The sequence below is a fragment of the Perna viridis genome, chromosome 11, assembly GCF_037379345.1.
Source record: "Perna viridis isolate PV_CMFRI_1.1 ecotype Kerala chromosome 11, ASM3737934v1, whole genome shotgun sequence".
In the NCBI taxonomy this organism is placed as follows: domain Eukaryota; kingdom Metazoa; phylum Mollusca; class Bivalvia; order Mytilida; family Mytilidae; genus Perna; species Perna viridis.
The window spans coordinates 17,514,432-17,535,325 of record NC_142455.1 but is presented as its reverse complement, the minus strand read 5'-3'; the positions used below and the strand labels follow the sequence as shown (position 1 = coordinate 17,535,325).

The window sequence follows — 20,894 nt, the reverse complement described above, 5'->3', positions numbered from 1 at the left end:
TATAAGCTTTATATAGACATGCCACATCAGGGAATTTGATTTTAGACTGAAGTAACAAAAACTTTTTGTTTGATGACTATGTTTATATTTTAACCATTTGGTTACATTGGTAAGGAGCAGGGGTATTCTGTATTGAGCTGTGCTCACATTTTCATGTTCTTTTATGAAACCAGGCGTTGGTTATAAAACTTTTATTTCTGTCCAATGCTGAAATTCATATATAGATAGATTAAATAGCCTAGGGTCACAATTATAAATCGATCTACAGACATGCATATAGATTTAAACCTTTAAGCAAGTACATTCTATTAAAAGTACATAAATATTCATTGATCTGAAGTTAAATATTTATATTAAAAATTAATCCTTTGTACTGTAAAAAATATATAAACTAATACCTGCAGGCTAAACTGAAAAAGTTTTTATTGTAAAAATTCTAATAGAAATACGTTAAACTTTTCGAAACATAAAAATAAAGTTATCGTTCTTCAGAAGTGAGGATAGGGCTTTTAACACATTTTTAAAAAAAAAAATGTTTTGTGTTTTCACGGGCCTGTAAACAGGTAGAGAGAAGAGGGTATGAGGGGTGAATGAGGACCCCTGTATGAAAACCAACAGGCACTATTAAACTAGTTGATTGGACCCAACTGTCACTTAAAGTCAACATTTTTGAAGAAAAGTCCCTGGCCAATTAAATTAGAACCCCTGTCAAAAATCCTGTGTACAGTCCTGTTTCATAGTTAACCCATATAACTAACAGCAATGTACACAGGCAAAATTATTTCACATGATTTTCACATGTTTTTCACCGAATTGAGCAAGTAAACTTTGTAACAGAGTTCCCATGAAATTCAGGTTAATTAAGCCTTCACATGAATTGTTCACATGCAATTTGTGTTAAGTGAATTTCACCTGAAAATCACATTAATTTTACGTGAAGTTCATGTGAAACCTATCTAAACTGAACCCTTCATGGACTGAAGGATTTGTTTTGTTTAAGCAGGTGCTTGGTTTACACAGGTTAAAAATGAATCGGAAATGACATGAAGGGACAATAGAAAATGTTTAGTCTATACATGTCAATGGTTTATTTGGTGTTAGGTTTATTTTGGTTTCACTGAATTTTCCCTAAAAGAAATTGAAAATCTATTTCCTTTAACTGTGCCTTTTAAAATAGCAATATTACACTGTTTAATGATTAATTTCACTATCCATGTTAATCCTTTTTTATTTTTGCAGGTTTCCTCTACATGAGTCCATTTTTACATTCATGGTTAACAGCCACACAGTATATAGCTCCATTAATGGCGAACTTTGATACAACATTAGGCAATGATTCAGATATATTATACAAAGATTATAGTAAGTATATTTGGGAGTATTATGTACCATTGAATAGCTACTAGTTGGAAAGGGCCTCTGCCAGGAATCCCCTGAATTGGCCATGTATATTGGAGATTTTGAAATATATTGTTGAAACTCCATTTTATAATTGTTTTAACATGGGCTAGCCATTTATGCCAATATTTACTCATGGTAAAATGATGCATCATAAATCTAAAGCTTGTGGCAAAACAATGATAAAATGGAGTTTCAGTGATTTATTTCTGATTTTTTAAAGAAATTCTCATCTTCCTCTATTATGTTTATAAATTCATTAGACAGAATATAAACTATATTTCATTTGAATGCATCCCCCAAAATAAGTAGTAATTATATTAACAATTAATCCCCTTTTAGAAAAAATCCTGCGATCAGGCCATCATAACCATGAAGATTACATTGTAATAGATTTGCTCAGCTGATAACCACATTACCACATCTCGTGTCACAGCAATAAGTTAGTTGTTTTGCTCTTTGCTAATGAAACAACGGTGTTTGATCTAAACATTGAGAAAGACATGGCAATGATATATCTGTATCTCTCAAATTAAATTACAGAAGCCTAACAAAGCCTGCTTTCTAATTCAAATTGTCACTACAACTGACTTTTACTGAACATGAGAAGCAAAATAATGGAAGATTAGGTTTGGTCTTAAAACAGACAACCACAAAGCCATAAGACGCCTATTCATTGATTAATTTAACTTCTGAGAGGAATGCTTGTAAACTTAATCAGGCCTGATCGGAAACTTAATTGTTAAAAATGATATGACATTATCTTGGTACATTTTATAAGAAGTCAGTGTTTCTTACATTTCTAATGATGTTAAACTTTCATAGTAGGACTTGGAATGATTGTACTTGACACTTTAGTGTCAGGGAAGGTTTGTTATGGTGATACTGACACTCAAATGGGGAGGAGGTGGTTATGATGACACCATGTATCATACATTTGTACACCTCTTATTTTATTATACCCCATGATTGAAAAGCAGGAGATAGTGATGATGGTTTCCATTCATTCATCTCCTTGTTAGAGTTATTGCCCTTGAAAGGTTAAAAAAAAAAAGAAGATGTTTTTCTTCTACAGTTTTCAGCCAATATCATGAAATCTATGATAGAAATAAACTTTCATTTGCTGAAATGATCCTTATGATAAGGCTTACAAAAGTGAAGGGGGATCAAAGTTGTTGGACAACTCCTTGTTAGTGTAATTGCCCTTGAAAGGCAAAAAGGATGTTTTTAGCAGTTTTTAGCCAATATCTTGTAAAACTACAATAGATCAAAAGAAACTTTCAATTGGTGAAACAATCCTTATGGTAAGTCCTACCAAATTTTTCTTTGAGTCGAGATTGTAGAGTTGTTACCTGTGAAAGGCAAAAATGATTCTGGCTTCTGGGAGCCTCTTGTTTGTTTTTCCATCTCAGTCAACTTTTGTGGTTTCCTTTATGGTTTTTTCATGAAGTGGACTTCTTTGACTTCAAGGGTTTTCATTCCTAATGAATTGGGTTCCTTATGTAACTTAGCAGCTCTATGTGCTTTTCTGTCAGTCCTTATTATGACCATACCACTGGTCTTTCTATCAGTGTTTCCTTCTTCCTCCATCTTATATTTAGGAATTACAACAAAAGGTCCTTATTTTCTAATCTCAAATTAAATTCAGTTTTTTTAAAAACTTTTGATAGGAACAGGAAAATGTATTGGAATAAAGTGACATTTTAACTACGTGTATGTAGTTGTAAAAAATAATTAACGCTATAGGTCAGTATAAATCCTGAGGACTGATTTTGGAGACACCGTCATAACTAGCCCTTTACTAATAAGGACTGAGTCTGGAATCTGGACATGACATGATAAATAGCCCTGTTATTTGACCTGGCATTAACTTGTTGTGTTTATATATATAATAGAAATAGCAGTTGACTTCCTGTGGGGATAGCCATTTTAAAACACACTTTTTGCATCAAGCAAATAGTTAATGATGCTGTGGGTTATATTGCAATATATGTTCTGATTGCTGGCTCTAAAAATGATATAGACTGAAGGGTAGCAGAAATCTGTTTACTTTTGGGCAAACAATAAGTTGATATATTGCAGTTTGACTTAAGGTATCAAGAATGGACATTTTATACTGTTCAAATGTAGTTTGTTTTCCACTGTTTGTATTTATGAATATGGGTATTTTTGTGGAAAAATAATAGGATAATTAATTGGATGGAGTGAAAAACCAATATATGATCACGAGTGCCGAAGAACGCCTAGATTTAACGAGTGTGCAAAACTTATTCAGCGTGCAAGTTAAATCTTGCTGCATTCTTGACACGAGTGATCATATTTTGGTTATTCACAATAACCAATTGATTATCCTATTTATTATATAGATTTCCTTGATTATTCGTTACCATTTTCAGCATAAATTTAAAATTTTGTGAACAGTGGATTGATATTAAAGTTATGAAGTTTTGGCGGGAGAAAATCTGAGAGTGAAATTACCAAATTTATTTCACAGTATGAAATATCGAAATTTATTGCACTGAGAACATTCAATAAAACACTGCTTTCTATACGATAAAACAGAAAATTACACATCACATTTTAAATTGGAAAACAAGGTAGTCCACATAATTTCATAGCAGGCCATATAACATTATATGGACTGGCAGATATAATTTAGGTAGTAAGAAAGTACAAATCATAAAGTATGATATATTTATATGATGTGACCTTTTTTTGTTGTACTTTTTAACAATATTGCATATGTCTTACATCTATTGTAGCCGACAGATTTGTTGTTGAATGGAGAGACGTATACCTCAAGGATCAAAACCATTGTAAGTACTGGCATACTGCTAATTAAAGCACATTTTCCCTATCATGAAAGCCTTTGGGTGATCACGATTTGTCATTTAAGCCCCATGGTGATCACGTTCATCTCATTTAAGCCCTTAAATGAATAGATGTTGCAAGACTCGAGTAAAGAGCTTATAATTGATTGGTTTGACACAAGTCTACTTGTTTCAGTTCATGATAATGCAATAAATACATGGGATAGATGCCTATGAGCTATAAAGCAAGATGCTGATACATTGTCTTGCCTATTATTATTGATGATAAAAACACCGTTGTAGATATATAATCAGATTAAATAATCATGACAGACCTAATAAGTCAATTTCAGATTTCTGTAGACTACATGTGTTTTGATGTCTCCCTTCAAAAGAATCTTTGTTGTGATCATTTATTGTTCAATTATGTACTGCCATTGTTGATGGGATTGATGTAAGAAGTAAGTGAAGTTTCATTGACACTGTCTGTAACCATTTTATACCAGGTCATGTTATATAATAATATATTGATCTTTTTATTCTATAATTACATAATATTGTCAATATTCTCTAAGGAAAATCTGAAGACATGAATTATCAGAAAGATTTAAAATTGTTACTATTTTGTTATGCAATATTAGCACATATTTGCAAAATATTTTGAAGGCATGGCATTCTTCGTCAGTTGCAAACTGAAAAAATGCTGATGAATGTAAAAAGAAAACATTATTAGGCCGTAATTAAAAAAATTTGGATTCTCATCCAACTTTTTCTGAAAAATTTGGGTAAAATTTTATCATTGTTTTTAATCATCATTTATGTGTATTAAAACAACTCTATCAAAGTGTCGATCTCTACTGCGCCCTGTGCAGGTCCGGATGTCAAAAGAATAGGCCTGCAGCAGCGCTAAGCTTGTCATATAAAGCGACTAAATAGTGCTCAGAAACTAGTCGGGGGCTAGGCGCTCTGCCCACAGAGCAACTGGGATGTGTGCCCCAGGTGGTGGAATGGGGTACCCCTGGCGTGTTACATGCTGGGGTTGTCAGACTATAATACGGAAAACCAGACCATAGTGGTGCACCGTGTTGGGAAAGATGTTACGTTCCTCGCACGTTAAAGAACACTGCTGGGGTATTCGATAGGAGTAGGAACCTTTGCGCTCCGCCACAGGAGGCTAAATTGCCCGACCTTAAGTATCCCCCCTTTTTCCAGTGGCAATCAAAATTTGTCGACCCTATTAACCTTGTGACCCATCCTTTTTTTTTTTTTTTTTCATTTCATGTTCATTTTATCATCCATTTCATGTTCATTGTCTAAATATAGCTGAAATATTGCTGCTCGGACGTTAAACCCCAACAAACAAACAAACAATCTCTACTGCTACACCTCAACCAGATCTCATCAGTTTAGAACCATTTTAAAAGAAATTGTAATGAAAAACTATGATTTGCAATCTGGGGGTTACTTAATGATTATTATAGATTTGATTCGGACAAGACATAAAATTTTTCAGGAAATTTGAGTTTGGGATTATATTTCAAAATGCTTTTCGAAAATATAAAAAAGAAATGGGGTGGACTCAAATAAATGGGTCAGTCAAGGATGAGAATCTCATAATTTTTTTCTTATGGCCTTAGTGGTAGTATTTTGTTGGTGATAATATTGTGTTTTTTTTTCTGTGAAGATAATTTGTGTTTGAATGTATTTTGTTATGGGTTATATGGAACATATGATTGCAAGCCTGACTGTATTTATGTGCCTTCATTAAAGGCTGGTAAAATCTGCTGCTGGCTTGTAAATTGAACAGTTATAGGAACTGGTGAAGTGGTAGTTTGGATAGCGGTTTTATAGATTGGATGTGTAGCTATTCTCTTCTCTTCTGTATCCAAATAACATTTTTTCAAAGTGGACACTTCAGGGCAAAATTACACAGTGATTGGGAAAGGGCGATGATCATTGGCTCATTGCAGCTGAAAGTAGTTCATTTAAGAATTTCTTTCAGAATCCTAAAAAATGGTCTTATTATATTCTAAGTATCTATACAGAATGCAGAAAATTGCATATTTTAAAAAGTCTTTGACCACTGAATTTACATCTCCAAGTCCAATATTTTATGTTTGAAGTGTATGGATTAATGTTTAGCTAATGTCAGCACTTGACGTCCAGAATTGCCACTGTATTTTTTATCAAACCATCTCTCAGTTTAGGGAATACATTATCACAGATTTTATAGGTTTATTTAATTAGCCAGATTAGATCATTTCTTTCTATTTGAGCAACACCAGCTCCAAGGAGCTGATTGTTATATTTAGACATTTTTATTTTTACTAGAATATTTTGCTCATACTCTTAATATTTAAATATGAAGTAAATATGAAGTTCCTACGTTCATTCCATGTTGACTATTAGTTCATGTAACCACCGTGAAAACAAATTGTCCATTTTTTCGTCATTAATATTTCAGTAGTGGTTTGATTATTTGAACCCTCTTCATTACCAGTTGATTGGGTCTTTGTTATTGTCAGCTTGTTGAAACTTTTAGCACAATTTGAATGCTGATAAGTAATAGTCATTGTAAGAATCATGCAAATTCTTTTGATATGTGACTTTTAGCACAGTTTGAATGCTGATAAGTAATAGTCATTGTAAGAATTATGCAAATTCTTTTAATATGTGACTTTTAGCACAGTTTGAATGCTGATAAGTAATAGTCATTGTAAGAATCATGCAAATTCTTTTAATATGTGATGCACCCCAAAAAAAACTACATATTTTATCTTTTATTATTATCGGTAAGTTGTTTTATGGGCCTATATGATAAAAAGAATTCATTCCATTCTGTATAGTATGAGTTGATGATTCACAATAGTTTCTTTCTGGTCTTATGATATAATTCTCATTGTAAATCCAACAGTTTCTCTTGTCGTTGAGTGTCATTTACAGAGTTATCTTTCTAAATTCTGAATTCACGATATATTCTATATTATCTATGTCACCTAAAATCAAGGGTTACATAAAAAAAAACACATGTTAGTTTCTGTGAACTATAACATTTTAAGTCAGAATATCAGAGATGGAAATATGTAGGCTTTTCAACCATGTATCACATTTTGCATGATTCTTAGCTGAAATGCTACTTGTCAAGTTTATTTCTTGCATTTAATATTGCAATGCAATTGATCAATTAAAAGCCCTGCCCATATATTGGTGACAATTTGAAAAATGTCACAAACCAAGATTGCAGTAATGTTTTTTGGTTATATTTTTTGCAATTTATAATGATAAAAATGTTGCCATTATTTCAATTTGTACACAGTTTCCTTTTTTTCCCCCTAATTTAGCAGTTTGGTTGCGTATTTAAAATGACTTCCTTGCCAAACAGAGGTCTACTTTAAAATTTTTTTGAGTTGTTATGAGTTGATTTTATTTTTTCAATCAGCTGTGACTCCTACTCTGATTTTTTTAACATTGCATATAATTCAATTTGAGACACTTTAAAATTGTTTGGATAGCTCACTTTGAAATTCCTAATGTTTTGAACACTGCATTCAGATGGCATTTGTCTCAATCAATACTAGTTATTGATGTTCTTTCCTTGTTGTTACAGCTTACAAAGGATATCATTCGATAAGGGCCATTTTTGGCCCTCTATTTTGAGAAAAAAAATTAGTTTCAAATACCGGTAAATGACAGAAATTTGATATGCACTGTTGAATGGTTGATTAGGTTGTTTTAAAATGGTTTTGAATTTTCACAATTATCAGCTTTCAGTTTTATGGGAGCTTAAAACCTGCATAAAACAATAAAATTGGGGAAATGCCAATTTTCAATGCTACTTTTGTTATTTTCAAAGGTCTTCTCCAATGTGATCTTGGGATAGCTGAACTGATGTAGACTCCTATCAAAGTGGCATGTAGAGATCATAAACAATAATTTTGGGTCAAATTGGCAGAGGCACTTTAAAATTACAAAAATGTTCCAATAAAGTGTCCAATTTTGGCATATTTGAATGAAATTTACAGATTTACAAATTTGGGACATCACATTTTCTATCATTGGAAAGATGTTAGGCTAATAAATGTTGTTGAATATGCTAAACCATTTATTTATCATTCTTAATAACAGAAACAAATTCTCCATATCAAATTTCTAATTTTAGTTCATGCAGGCCAGGCCAAATATGAGCCTTACCATATGTTGTCCTGAGATGTCTGTTTTGATTTAACCCAATGTCAGAAGTTCTTTATCTTGTTATTAGATTTATACATTTTAAGATTTTCACAGTTTATTTAATTGTATGCAAGTTTGACCTTTTAGAAGTTTTCTAAGATATGCAAAATTAAATATAAGATATTTTTATGTTTTTTAATTTTATTTAATTTTTTTTTGGGGGGTGATGATGCTTCACCTTTCTCAGAACTCAAAACATTGGATAACAAAAACTTTCCATCATTAGTTGGTCTATCTAATAACCAAAGTTGGTGAAGTAACTGCCTTTTTCATTAATTCAATCTCTCAACAGTTATTACAAAGAAATACTTGACAGATGAAATGTCTATCCATCTTACTTTCGCTTGGTTTAATGTTCAAAAGTGCGTCATTTCTCAAGGCAAAATGTGATTGTAAAAGCAAAGCTGATTGGTCAAGTGGGGATATGGCCATAGGAAGTGGCTTCTCAGAAGACAGCTAATGATTATAAATTTGAAATAAAATTTGACTTTAGTAGACATTGGTTAATCTAATACAGAAACTTGGCATTTCTTTGTGTCATATGTGATACATATCATTATTTCAACTGTATTGGAATTCAGTTGGAACAAATCATCATTGCCTTACTTCAATTCCAGTATACATAGTTATCTCTCATTTGAAAGAGGTGTCTTTCATTGGGTCTCAAAAGTAGGAGAAAAATCTCTTTTAGTTTTACTTAAAATTAAATTTTATGTATGCAAGTTTTTTTTTTCTATATTATGCTTGCGTCATCAGACTGATGAAAGCCAAAGAAAGAGGAGTCAGTATTAATTATTATTTGCACATGAACGATACAGGGCCAGATAACTATGCTAAAACACTTTTAATTTTTATTTCTTTAGAATTAGTTTTAATTCTCAGGACAAATGACATCTGTATCTTATAGGTACATACCATTGAAATGCTTGAAAAATTAGAATACAGAAATCTTATTAATGGTACAGTGATCATAAAAATCTTTCACAAAATGAAATTATAAAATGATACTGAAAACCCCAAAGTTGCAAGTGAGATGTCAGAAACTTTTGAGTTGTTTCACCTGACTTCAGGTATAAATATAGTAAATATTCATGACGTCACAAGGACCGCCCCTTTTAGGGAGAACAACCTGTCATACAGAGCAGGCCAGTGGCCATGGGATTGAATAATTGTTTTCCAATTTATTATACTTTGAAAGATATTTTATTTTTGCACTTCAGAATATTCCAGTTCTTCATTTTGCTGTTCAAAAATTATTTTCACATCACTTTAAACAGTGGTTGGGGTTAGGGTCAAAATTTAGCACATTTTCACATTGTATGTAAAGAAGCCATGGAATTGCCAAAAAATGCTGCATGACCATATGTTTTGAATGTTGCAAAAGAGAACTTGGTTTATGAACCTAAAAGAGTGATACATATAACTGCCTGTTTTCTAAAGGTTTCCTCACAAGGGGCATCACTTAAAATATGGGTTTGAATTGGAAGCAATGGGAGTTTTTTTACTGAATTTATTCTGTAACTGTAACCTGAAGGCTTGTTTCCCCTGACTCAACTACATGGAGTTGTTTCCCCTGACTTAACAGTTTTATGAACTACATGTCTTGACTTGTTCCTTCTGATGCTGTATTAACACTTTGTAGTCTACCATATTTAGCTGTATAAAAGTACAATGTAGGCATTGACAGACAGCAAAAACTGATCTTTATTAACTCCATAAGATTCAAGTTCATTTGAGGAAAGTTGGTAAAGGTCCCGTAATTTACTTTATTGTCTGTTTATTGGTAGTTGTAATGTGATTACTGTTGGGTTTACTTAGTTGCTGAAATCTTTAATCTATAATTCATTCAAAATATCAGGCATGGTGTACGGCTAATATTAAATTTGACTGTTAGATACAGTGGGCCTTAACTTCAAGAGTAAATTACATAAAAATTGCAAAAATTGTCTTTAATTGTTATTTGCTGAGACTTCCATATTTCTTTAGAAAATTGATCTGGTAACTCAGATGTTCGAACATAACAATACCAGTAGAGACTGGTAGATGGGTTGGGGTACCATGAGTTGAACGTTTTTGTCATTTGTGTACAGAGATGGTAGTTGGAGACAAATTACATTATTTGTTTTTGTGTAAATGTGCAAAAGTTACTGATATCCGTGATCAGTACATTTTGGCATATTATATTAATAGACCATCCAAAGAAAAAATGTATGATGTGTTGACATTTTGCAATATACCAGTGCTAAAAAATTTGGCATTGTTTGTTAAAGATCTCATGAAATTACTATAACTTATATTCAAGAATAAAAAGATTCCAGCTGTCTCTAGTAACATGTTAAATTTGATTGTATATATAAAAGAATCTTAACTCAGATGTTATTACTTTTTTTTTGATAGCACACGCTTCCTGATCGTGAATAGATTTTAAATTGTCGATCGTGATTATGTTGGTCAATTCATAGTTCATACAATGTTTGTTTTTTTGTATGAAAATTTACTATTTATTTGTATGAATGTCTACCTTGTCTGTCATTGTTGTATTGTAAATGTGTTAGTTATCAGCCTCTTGTCACAGTGTAATTTCTGTCTGAGAGAATTACTAAAACTTGAAACTTGAATTGTTATAATGATTTTTAAAGTTCAATTTTTTTGACAACTGGTCCATCTGTTTTGGCTGTCTTGTTGCCCGGATGTTTTCTTTGGTACATTTCAGTAATTTTGATAGAGTTCTCTTTAATTTGGATAAATTGTTGGTATCATAAATGTTTGAAATTGGATTGGTTTTCATAGAAATTTGTTAAAAGGGACCACATTTTCTAGACACGGAATCATTTTAAAATCAAGAATTTTCGTCAGGTTTCCTTTAAATATGGATAAAATGTATGGTACCTTTCAATCTTTGATGGAATTGATTTTACAGAATTTCCACCTGCAGGACCATGCGCCCAACACAGACAGGATTTTTCCCCATTTTTCAGATTTCACTGTTCTATTTCTTTTTTTGTGTTTACTGGTACTTCCCATTTTGCCAATTTCTGCTTTTTTTTGTTGGCATTTGTTCTTGTATTGTTACGCTAAAGCCTTTCCTGATACTATTCAGGGCCAGTATTTCTTTTTAATGAAATGATTGTCACATGCTTCAGTGTTATGTATTGATTATAGACTTGTAATAGCGTGATAGACTAACCCATTCAGACACTTGGAAAGAGAGATTGCAATGCAATCACTAACGAAACATATCGAATTGGCGTTAAGGAAATTGACAATGAATATTATGATTTGTTGAGTATACTTGTTAATGGGTATTGTCTTGGTAAGGAATGGTTGGTAGAAATGTTTCATGTTATTTTGTAATTAACCTTGACAGTGGGTACTACTGTATATATTGTTACAGCTTTTATTTAGACATGTTTATAATTTGTGATAAATGCAATTCAATTCAATAAGTTGCGTCAAACATAAGGCAATTTTGAAGAAAACAGTGTAACCAATGACTGTTCAAATTAAACGTTGGTAGCTTCCAGCATGCAAATGTAACTCCCCAACCATATCTCACAGTTTATGGACAAGTCTTATTGGCTTCTGTAGTAGTAAACTGTGTTTTATATGGGCTTGTTTAAAATGGTATCTCCCTTGATAACTGTTTACATTTTTATTTGTTTGTCTGTAAGTGCATAGGCATCTATCTGTCTTGTCAGAAATCTTCAGTTTATAGACAGGTCTTATTGGTATCAGCTTTTGCAATAGTAAACTGTATATTATAAGGGGTTTTTTTAAAATGGTATCTTCCTTGATTACTGTAAATATTTTTATTTGTTTGCAAGTGCATAGGCATCTATCTGTCGTGTTACAAATCTTCAGCTTCCCGATATATGTATTTATATTTGATTTTTGAAAAAAAAGCCTTATACAGTAATTCTTTATGACACCTTGGTGTGCAAAAGCAGATTTAGATTTTTCTTGAAAATGATTTTTTTTTTATTTTCCAATTGTGGACTTCATACAGAAATGAGTAAAGGCATACACTAGATGTTCCTGTATAAAACATCAAATATCACTTATAATTGATAAAAAGATTTTGTGAATGATGCACATTCTCCCTGACTCCATCCCACTTCTCCCAGATGTCACTTTGAAAGAGGAGTCACTTTTCCCTGTTTTTCCTAACTAGCCTTAGCCCTTCAGTGATTTTCAACACTTAGAGCCAAAGTTGTGTCCATTTTTAAAGAGAAATATGCTCAAGGTTTCCCAATTTCAGCCGTGAAATTCCAGATTGTGACTTGATATGTCAACTCAAAATTTGAACATGTATAAATTGGATATTTATACGATGTACAGAACCTCTCTTCACTCTACTGCATCAAATTTATGGTTCTTGTTGCCTTGTTGCCATGGAAAATGCAATGGTTCTATGTCTATACTTAGAAATCATTTTTAAAATATTACAAAAATAATTCTTGTCCACATATATAAATTATTTCCCTAATTTACAACTTGATCTTTTTCCTAATTGCAAAAAATAGAAAATCACTGCTCTGATACGTTTTGATTAAAATTAACATATACTCATAAGACAGAGCTGACTTTTATTTAAAATATTAGGTTTATAACCCTATCTACTTGAATGCCATTAAAATGTTTCTATGTCTAACTCTTCCCAATCAAGTTTTAAGACCATTTCCATTAGTATTAAACCACTGAACTTTTCATGACTTCCTATTAAAGACAGCCGTGAAATAATGTTTATTTTCTATTTGAGAGACTTATTTTCTTCACTGATTGCTTGCTGCCATTTAAAATTAAATGTCTTTTCAAGTGATGGAATATGCATTCAAATCTGTCATCGTGTTAAAAACAGATTTAAGCAAATATTGTGATTGCCTTTCATGAGATATTTGATTTGTAAAGATTGATTAATCTACAGAATTAAATCAGCCAAACATTTAGATGTCACCAAACCTGCTGTTTATGGTTTGTCTTGAATTGCGGAACCTTAAAAAAAACATCATTTAAGACTACTATGTAGAATAGTCTTATATAATCTACTTAGTTTTGAATAGGACTTCAGACTGAAGAATTTATTATTTGTTTTCCCTCTGCGATGTTCTGTACCAGATTTTAATATATTGAAAAGTATTTTATTCTACATGCAAAGAGTTGTTTTAGGAGGAAGAGCAATTAAGCCCTTGTGCATTATTGAAACAAAAGTCTTTAGTTTGATAAAGCATATTTTCATATGTTTAAGTACTCAAAAAGAAGGTAGAAACAGGATAATAGTATGCCAGAGAGACAAAATTTCACACGCAATATATTCCAGTGTTACCTATGTTCCTTTGTTAAGTAAAAAAAAGAAAAATTTCTGAAAGGATTTGGTAAGCTTCAAAACAGACTGATTGTGGGGATGTTACCTTTGTTTTGCAGCTTTGAAGCCTAAAATATTCAGAATCCTTGAACACTGTATTGGCTTTGGTGTAAAATTAATTGTTTTTTTTATTTATAAAATGCTTTTCCTATACTATAAACAGGCTATTTCATTGACAATAGTGTTGAGAATACTAATTTGATGTATCAATGATTTAATGAAACAAGAGGCAATTTTCTACTGTGACCTAAGGGGCCCATTTGGTATTCAACAAGGCTGTACCAAACAATTTACTTTTCTTATCAAGTTGGTAATTGCTTCCTGAAAAAGATATGATTACAGGGATGAGTATCAGCTGATTGTTTCTCTAGAGAGCCTTGAGTAATTGTTGCTTAGAGCACTAAGCCTTGTCTAATGTTATGTATCTATATACTTAAATGTGAGTTCTGTTGTTTGAGCATGTCCAGTTCTTTAATGTTTGTTTTTGTTGAAGACCAGTGCTCCCTACAGATGATTTTTTGGAGAGTACTTGCATGCTACCTTTTGTCAAACGTTGTATAAGTGCCCTCAGAGGCGTATTGCCTAGTACAGCAGATACTGTTAGAGCAGTACCAATAAATTTAGTTGGTACGACATGTAAAACCCAAAATATTTGTAAAAAACTACAAAACATGATATTTTACTCATTCTGCAGTACCAGTCAATTTTGGGCTGCTACGCCTCTGAGTGCCCTTCCTTTTTCTGTCAAAATTCTGGCCATTGTTCCCTAAAGACTGTTTGGGGTGACATTTTCCCTGAAAAGATGCAAATGCTTGTATGTTGTGTATTTAGATTTGTCTCTAAAATGTTGAAGTATCCTTTTTTACCTGAATTACTGTAAATTTGTATGTTGGTATATTTCTGTATATTTTTTTTTGTCTTGATTACTTCTTGTTTACAATTTATTTTTGATGTAGATCTTCCCATGTATTTGGCTTTAACACCGCTGGTGAGAGGTTACCCCTTGAAATTTATCGAAATTTGCAATATCTGTTTGGTAGGTATTTTTGTGATTCTAGAGATGCTTGGAATAACTTGACTACTAGTTCTTCTGATATGGCATCTTTAAATGTGATTACTTTTGATTTTATTCCTTGTCTGTTTTTTAGATGATGTGTTCAAAGGTACAAACAGGTTTCACTGAAAGTACAATTAATTTGATGCCATATATTGTTTTGGCTCCTCTATAGGTACAAGCTTTATTTAAATTCACTGTTATGGTTTATCTTGTCTCAAAGTGAGAAATAATGCCCTTGATGGTGTATATACAGAGATTATTGTTGGTTCTTTCACTAGCTGTAGTGAATATTGTATGAGTATGAGATTGGATCTTATGTAAAATAATCATTGACACTGTGTTTGTATTGATTCAATGGTATATAAATGGTTCATTATGGGAATACTATATGTTATGGCTATATTATCTACTCATGGTTCAAATGAAGCATAAAAAGTAATCTTATGAAGGATAGATACTATATTCTTAATACACATTACAATATATATAATCAAATTGAATTCTCTGTCATTCTACCTGAAGAAGTTAGGTCTCACTCACCACTTCTGGGTCTAATTGCCACTCTTCTATGTAGTACCAAAAAAACACAGTGAACCTAGTTCTTTGTGTTGAAAGTGCATAATAATTGTGTATGGTGATCAAAAGTAGTCTAAATAAAGTGGAGAATGTGTACTTTGGAACAATATTTGTTGTTTACTACACAAGTGTATGAATATTGTTTTCTGATGTGAGTAATTTGCCTCCACGCTGTCAGTTAGTGGACACAGTTAGAATTAGATTTTCAGTATCATTTATTCAAGCAGATTTTGTTAAAAACTTCTACGATCATCGTACCATTAGCTTTTTTTCCAAGCTTCACAATGGTATGCCTCTTAAAGGTATCATTTGTCCTGGGAATTAACAACTTTGAAAATGAAAATTTTTTAATAGGTTAAGTGGTAGAGTTGTTGGAAGTGGTTGTAAGAGACTCCTTAGGTGAAATTAGTGAAGTTATCTCCCTTTCTTTGGTATGTGACAGATTTAGATCCTTAGGTAGAAGGTCAAGGTTACAATTACTTTAAATAGATTGGCTTCTGCCACATTACTTTGGTCTAAATTAAAATTTGCAAATGAAATCTGAAGTTGCAAAGTCAAAGGTCACCATTCATATTTCTAAAAACAGATTTTGTGAAGCTGGGGAATAAGGGTTATAAGAGTTGTGATCGTGTGATTTACATTTAAAGAGGTAGGCCTATGGTAAGGGACATAGCTCTTACAAATCATTGGAACATTTCTATTCAGCATTTTACATCGATGTCATTTAAGCATCAAAGTTACTTGGACTGATTTCATTCTGTTTCAAATGAAAGCTTGATAGGCTGTAGTGAAATTGAATATCACTTATTTCAAGAGTTCTGTCCCTTACCATAGGTCTACCTCCTTAAAATGGAAGTCAGACTCTCAGATATTGTTGTAAGAAATTTACTTCACATTTGAACTGACTCTTTCTCTGACATAGTCCATATTGATAATAAATTTGAACTGTATGTCAGACTCTTTCTTATCATCATTAATGTTACATTTGAACCAGCAGTAATTGGATCTGGATGGACAGCCTATTGATATATTACAGTGACAACCAACTTACTATAAATAGGGCTCTAAAAACACAGGAGAATATGATTGCAATTCACTTGATGTTATTACTAAGATATCTTGTTTACAAATAATGTGATAAGCTATTGTTTTAGCTGTATTTGTTTGAAAACTTGTCTAGGTATTTCATTTGTTCTAATGTCTGGGTTTTATGACTTCTTCCTTTAGTTTAGACAGCTTTCTGTTGACAAATTGTTCTTGAAGGTGCTATATTTTATTCCAGTCACAAATTGTGCATTAGAATGCATATTATGAGAAGATTCATTATTTTTTTTCTTTTAAAATCAGAAAAGGAAATTAGTCTTTTATTTTCAATTTTCAAGTTCAAGGATCCTATTTTGCAAATTGATTACAGAATTGAAAAACGTCTTTGTTATTTCTAATGCTCTGTCTCTATTTCTGGATTTGAAAATAGATTAATAATGTGTAGGTGACCATGACATTCTGTATGTCCAATCCAGTCACAAAATCTACAATTTCACTTTATAGAATATTTTGTCATGTTATGTCTTTTGTGGTTGATGTCATAAAAAGGGAACAATTTGTAAGTTACTGTTTCATAACTGAAATAGCCATATGACATAATTATTTATGATTTGAAAAATACTTTAGTACCCCCCCATCCCCCACTCCATTGACCTCTGATGAATTTTAAAACTGGCCCCAAAATTTATACTTAATGTAGCAAGTTACTATATCCCATGGGTGAATATTTGAATCATCTTGTCTGTTTGTCTGTTATTGTCAATTTTCCAATATCAACTTCCTGTGCAAACGGGGTATAGTTAACAACATTGCAAATTTGTTTTGTTACCTTCTACAACTTGCTTTGAATGTAGTATATGAACAACGTACAGCCTTCCTGATTTAACAAGACTTTCAGAGCTGACTTAAGGAGGTAGACCTGTGGTAAGGGACCCAACTCTTACAAATCATTTGAACGTTTTTATTAAGTATTTTACATCAATCTCATGTAAGCATTGAAGAAACTTGGACTGATTCCATTCTGTTTCAAATGAAAGCTTGATAGGCTTTGATTAATTGAATATGATGCAAACATATCACTGATTTCAAGAGGTAATGCCCTTACCCTAGATCTACCTCCTTAAGGGCATGTTCACACTTGTTAAAGACCTTTTGATGATCTCTGAAAGTGTTTACTATTTTGTGTTATTGCTGGTGTATATGTTGTGTTTCACCATATTGGTCCTGTTTTTCATTATATGTGAGAAGAAATACAGATTCATGATAGCTTAAGCAAGCTTGATAAAATCTTAATTTTTCCACGGAGATTGTAGTTAAGATTTAAATCAAGTATAGGCTGAAGGAGAATTGGTTTCTCCAATGAAACCTGTAGAAAACTCAGAAATGTAATATGATGAGAAAACTCTTGAAGAAATTAAAAGTCACATGCATTTTTAATCACCAGTTTAGAATGGAAGTTTGTATCTTTTACAAGTATATCAATTGATTGGATTACTTTGTAAATTGAGCTTAGAATACAATTGATTCCCTCATATTTCATTTGTAAACTGATGCTGCATTGTATTACCACTTGCCTTTAATAAGGTTTGTAGACCAAGGTCCTAAAACTACCATATATCTGAAGAGTGTTCATTTAGATGTTAGTTTGTTTGTTTGTTTGTTGGGGTTTAACGTCCGAGCAGCAATATTTCAGCTATATTCAGACGATGAACATGAAGTGGATGATAAAATGAACATGAAATGATGAAATGAAAAAAGGATGGGACACAAGGACAATAGGGTCGACAAATTTTGATTGGCACTGGAAATAGGGGGGATGGGTAGGGTCGGGCAATTTAGCCTCCTGTGGCGGAGTGCAAAGGTTCCTACTCGTATCGAATACCACAGCAGGGTTCTTTAACGTGGGAGGAACGTGGCATCTTTCCCAACACGGTGCACCACTATGGTTTGTGGTCAGGTTTTCCGTATTATAGCCTGACAACCCCAGCATGTAACACGCCAGGGATACCCTATTCCACCACCTGGGGCACATATCCCAGTTGCTCTGTGGGCAGAGCGCCTAGCCCCCGGCTAGGTTTCTGAGCACTATTTAGTCGCCATTTACGACAAGCTTAGCGCTGCTGCAGGCCTATTCTTTTGACACCCGGACCTGCACGGGGCTTTAGATGTTAGAAATATCATTGTTATAGATGAGGTCTAGGGTACATATTGAGTTATTTCTAGTTCATTATTGATATTTGACACATGAAATATTTTTTTGCCTTGGATTTTGCTTACTAAATCCTCACAATGCTTTTAATTGTTTTAATATCAGTTTTGGAAATTCATCAACTGTTTGAAAAGGGTGAAAATAATTGTTTAAAATTAACAATTATTGGTGATAACATTTATATGAAAATTATAATTAATTAGTTGTCCTTATTTAAGGAATTTCTGTTATATTTTTTATGGTCTATGAGGAAATTACCTCATCATGTGGTGCACGCCAAATAACCTGCGTAGCAGTTTATTTTCAAGTGTGCACCAAGGGCATTGAGGTTATTTCAAATGGATAAAAAAAATATAACAGTCATTCCTTATTATTTGATTTTAGTATCATAATTTAAGGAATAAATCAGCCAAAAAGGTTGATGACATCCAGTCAAATTATAAAATCTGGTCTGTGAGATAATGGACAAAATTTTTTATCCAATCATCAAGGGTGTTACTTCTGAAATTAAATTATTCCTAAATAACTCAGATCACGTGTGCCGTGAGAGTTAGAACAGTTCACTCATACGCTTTAAATTTCCACTTACATATATTAAAAATCTTTACTTTGGATCATATTTTCTTTATTCACTATTTCCAAATTACATTGTGGTGTCATTTTCATAGTTATATATGGGTTTTGCAAACACTTCACCTTTGAGAAAATCACCAACTTGAGGAATTGCTTTTAGTATGTATATAATGAATCTTAACATAGGTGGGAACATTATCTTGGTAATCAATTTCCTTCATGGGATAAAATTGAAACAAGAGAAGTAACATGGTATTGGAGAGTGTTATTGTGGGCTGTCATAAATTGATTGCATCATGATAACAGTCTATTCATATTTCATAAACAGTGGCTTGTAAAAAGTTGAACATTGCATATTACATAGTTGTAACAACAATAAAGATATTTGACAGTGATACAGAGCAAACCTAATGTGTTACAGACATATATCATATATTTAGATTAAAATATAACTTTTTATAGGCTTTCATTACATGGGAAAGAAGACCTTATTGTTTTTTCAGTGTTTTTTTTTTTTTTTTATAATTCTTTCATTATTTGCAAAATTTTCTTTGACATGGTCTCCCCTATTCATCTTTCGAGATATCATAACCAAATGTGGACCATTATAGAGCTCATTAAGGACTTTAACCATATGACTCTGTAAAGAATTCCACCATCCATTGTAGAAGTTATTGCCCTTTTTTGGCGTTTTTTTTAACATGTTCCCCCGAATTCATTTTTCATGACTATATTTGGTGAACATGTAGATGTTACCCGGTTCAATTAGGAAATGACCCTGCTAAGGATTTCACCATCCATTGTAGAAGTTATTGCCCTTTATTGGCGTTTTTTTTAACATGTTCCCCCGAATTCATTTTTCATGACTATATTTGGTGAACATGTAGATGTTACCCGGTTCAATTAGGAAATGACCCTGCTAAGGATTTCATTATCATCTTTAAGAGTTATGTCCCTTGAAAATAATTTCTTTTAATTGCTCATATCATAAAATCCATAATTTATAATATAATTTTGGAAACGGTTTCACGTATATAAGCAGACGGCCTAATCAATAAACATAAATTTGTATTTTGTTATCAAACCATACAGAAGTTATATCCCTTGAAATATCATACTTAAGTTTAAAAAAATTATATTTCGAGAACTGGAAGTTGTGGAGACATGGGACCTTCATCAATGATCTTAGTTTACTGTGACCTTTTATTTGCACCCAAGGTCAAAGGTCACAGTGTTAGTTTTTTCCCTTTCAACATTTACTTTAACACGGCCCTGTTTCATCATCTTTCGAGATATCATTACATGTACAATATTTAGACCATCGATGGACCTGTTTTAGGATTTGTACTGGATAATCCTGTGAAGAATTTCATCATCCATTGTAGAAGTTATCTCCCGTTTATTAATGTCTTATCAACACGGTCAGCATGGTCCCCTGAGCTCATTTTTCAGGATATCATTATCATACTTGGTGAACATGTAGATGTCATCATGTTCTATTTTAAAATGACCCTGCTAAGGATTTCATTATCATCTTTAAGAGTTATGTCCCTTTCAAACAATTTCATTCAATCCCTCATATCTTGAAATCATAATAGATAGAATCAGTCTAAAAACTGTTTCAAGTACACAAGA

General features: G+C 32.3%; 1 protein-coding gene across 8 annotated transcripts in view; it reads left to right on the top strand.

Moving 5' to 3' along the window:
- Positions 1–20,894, top strand: part of LOC148603168 (plexin domain-containing protein 2-like) — a 73,810-nt gene that overhangs the window by 27,543 nt on the left and 25,373 nt on the right. For all 8 annotated transcript variants that reach the window (XM_088554122.1, XM_088554121.1, XM_088554118.1 and 5 more), the window contains exons 5-6: positions 1,240–1,362; positions 4,161–4,214. In XM_088554122.1, the coding sequence (XP_088410248.1) occupies positions 1,240–1,362; positions 4,161–4,214 (177 nt within the window). The remainder of the gene's footprint in view (positions 1–1,239; positions 1,363–4,160; positions 4,215–20,894) is intronic.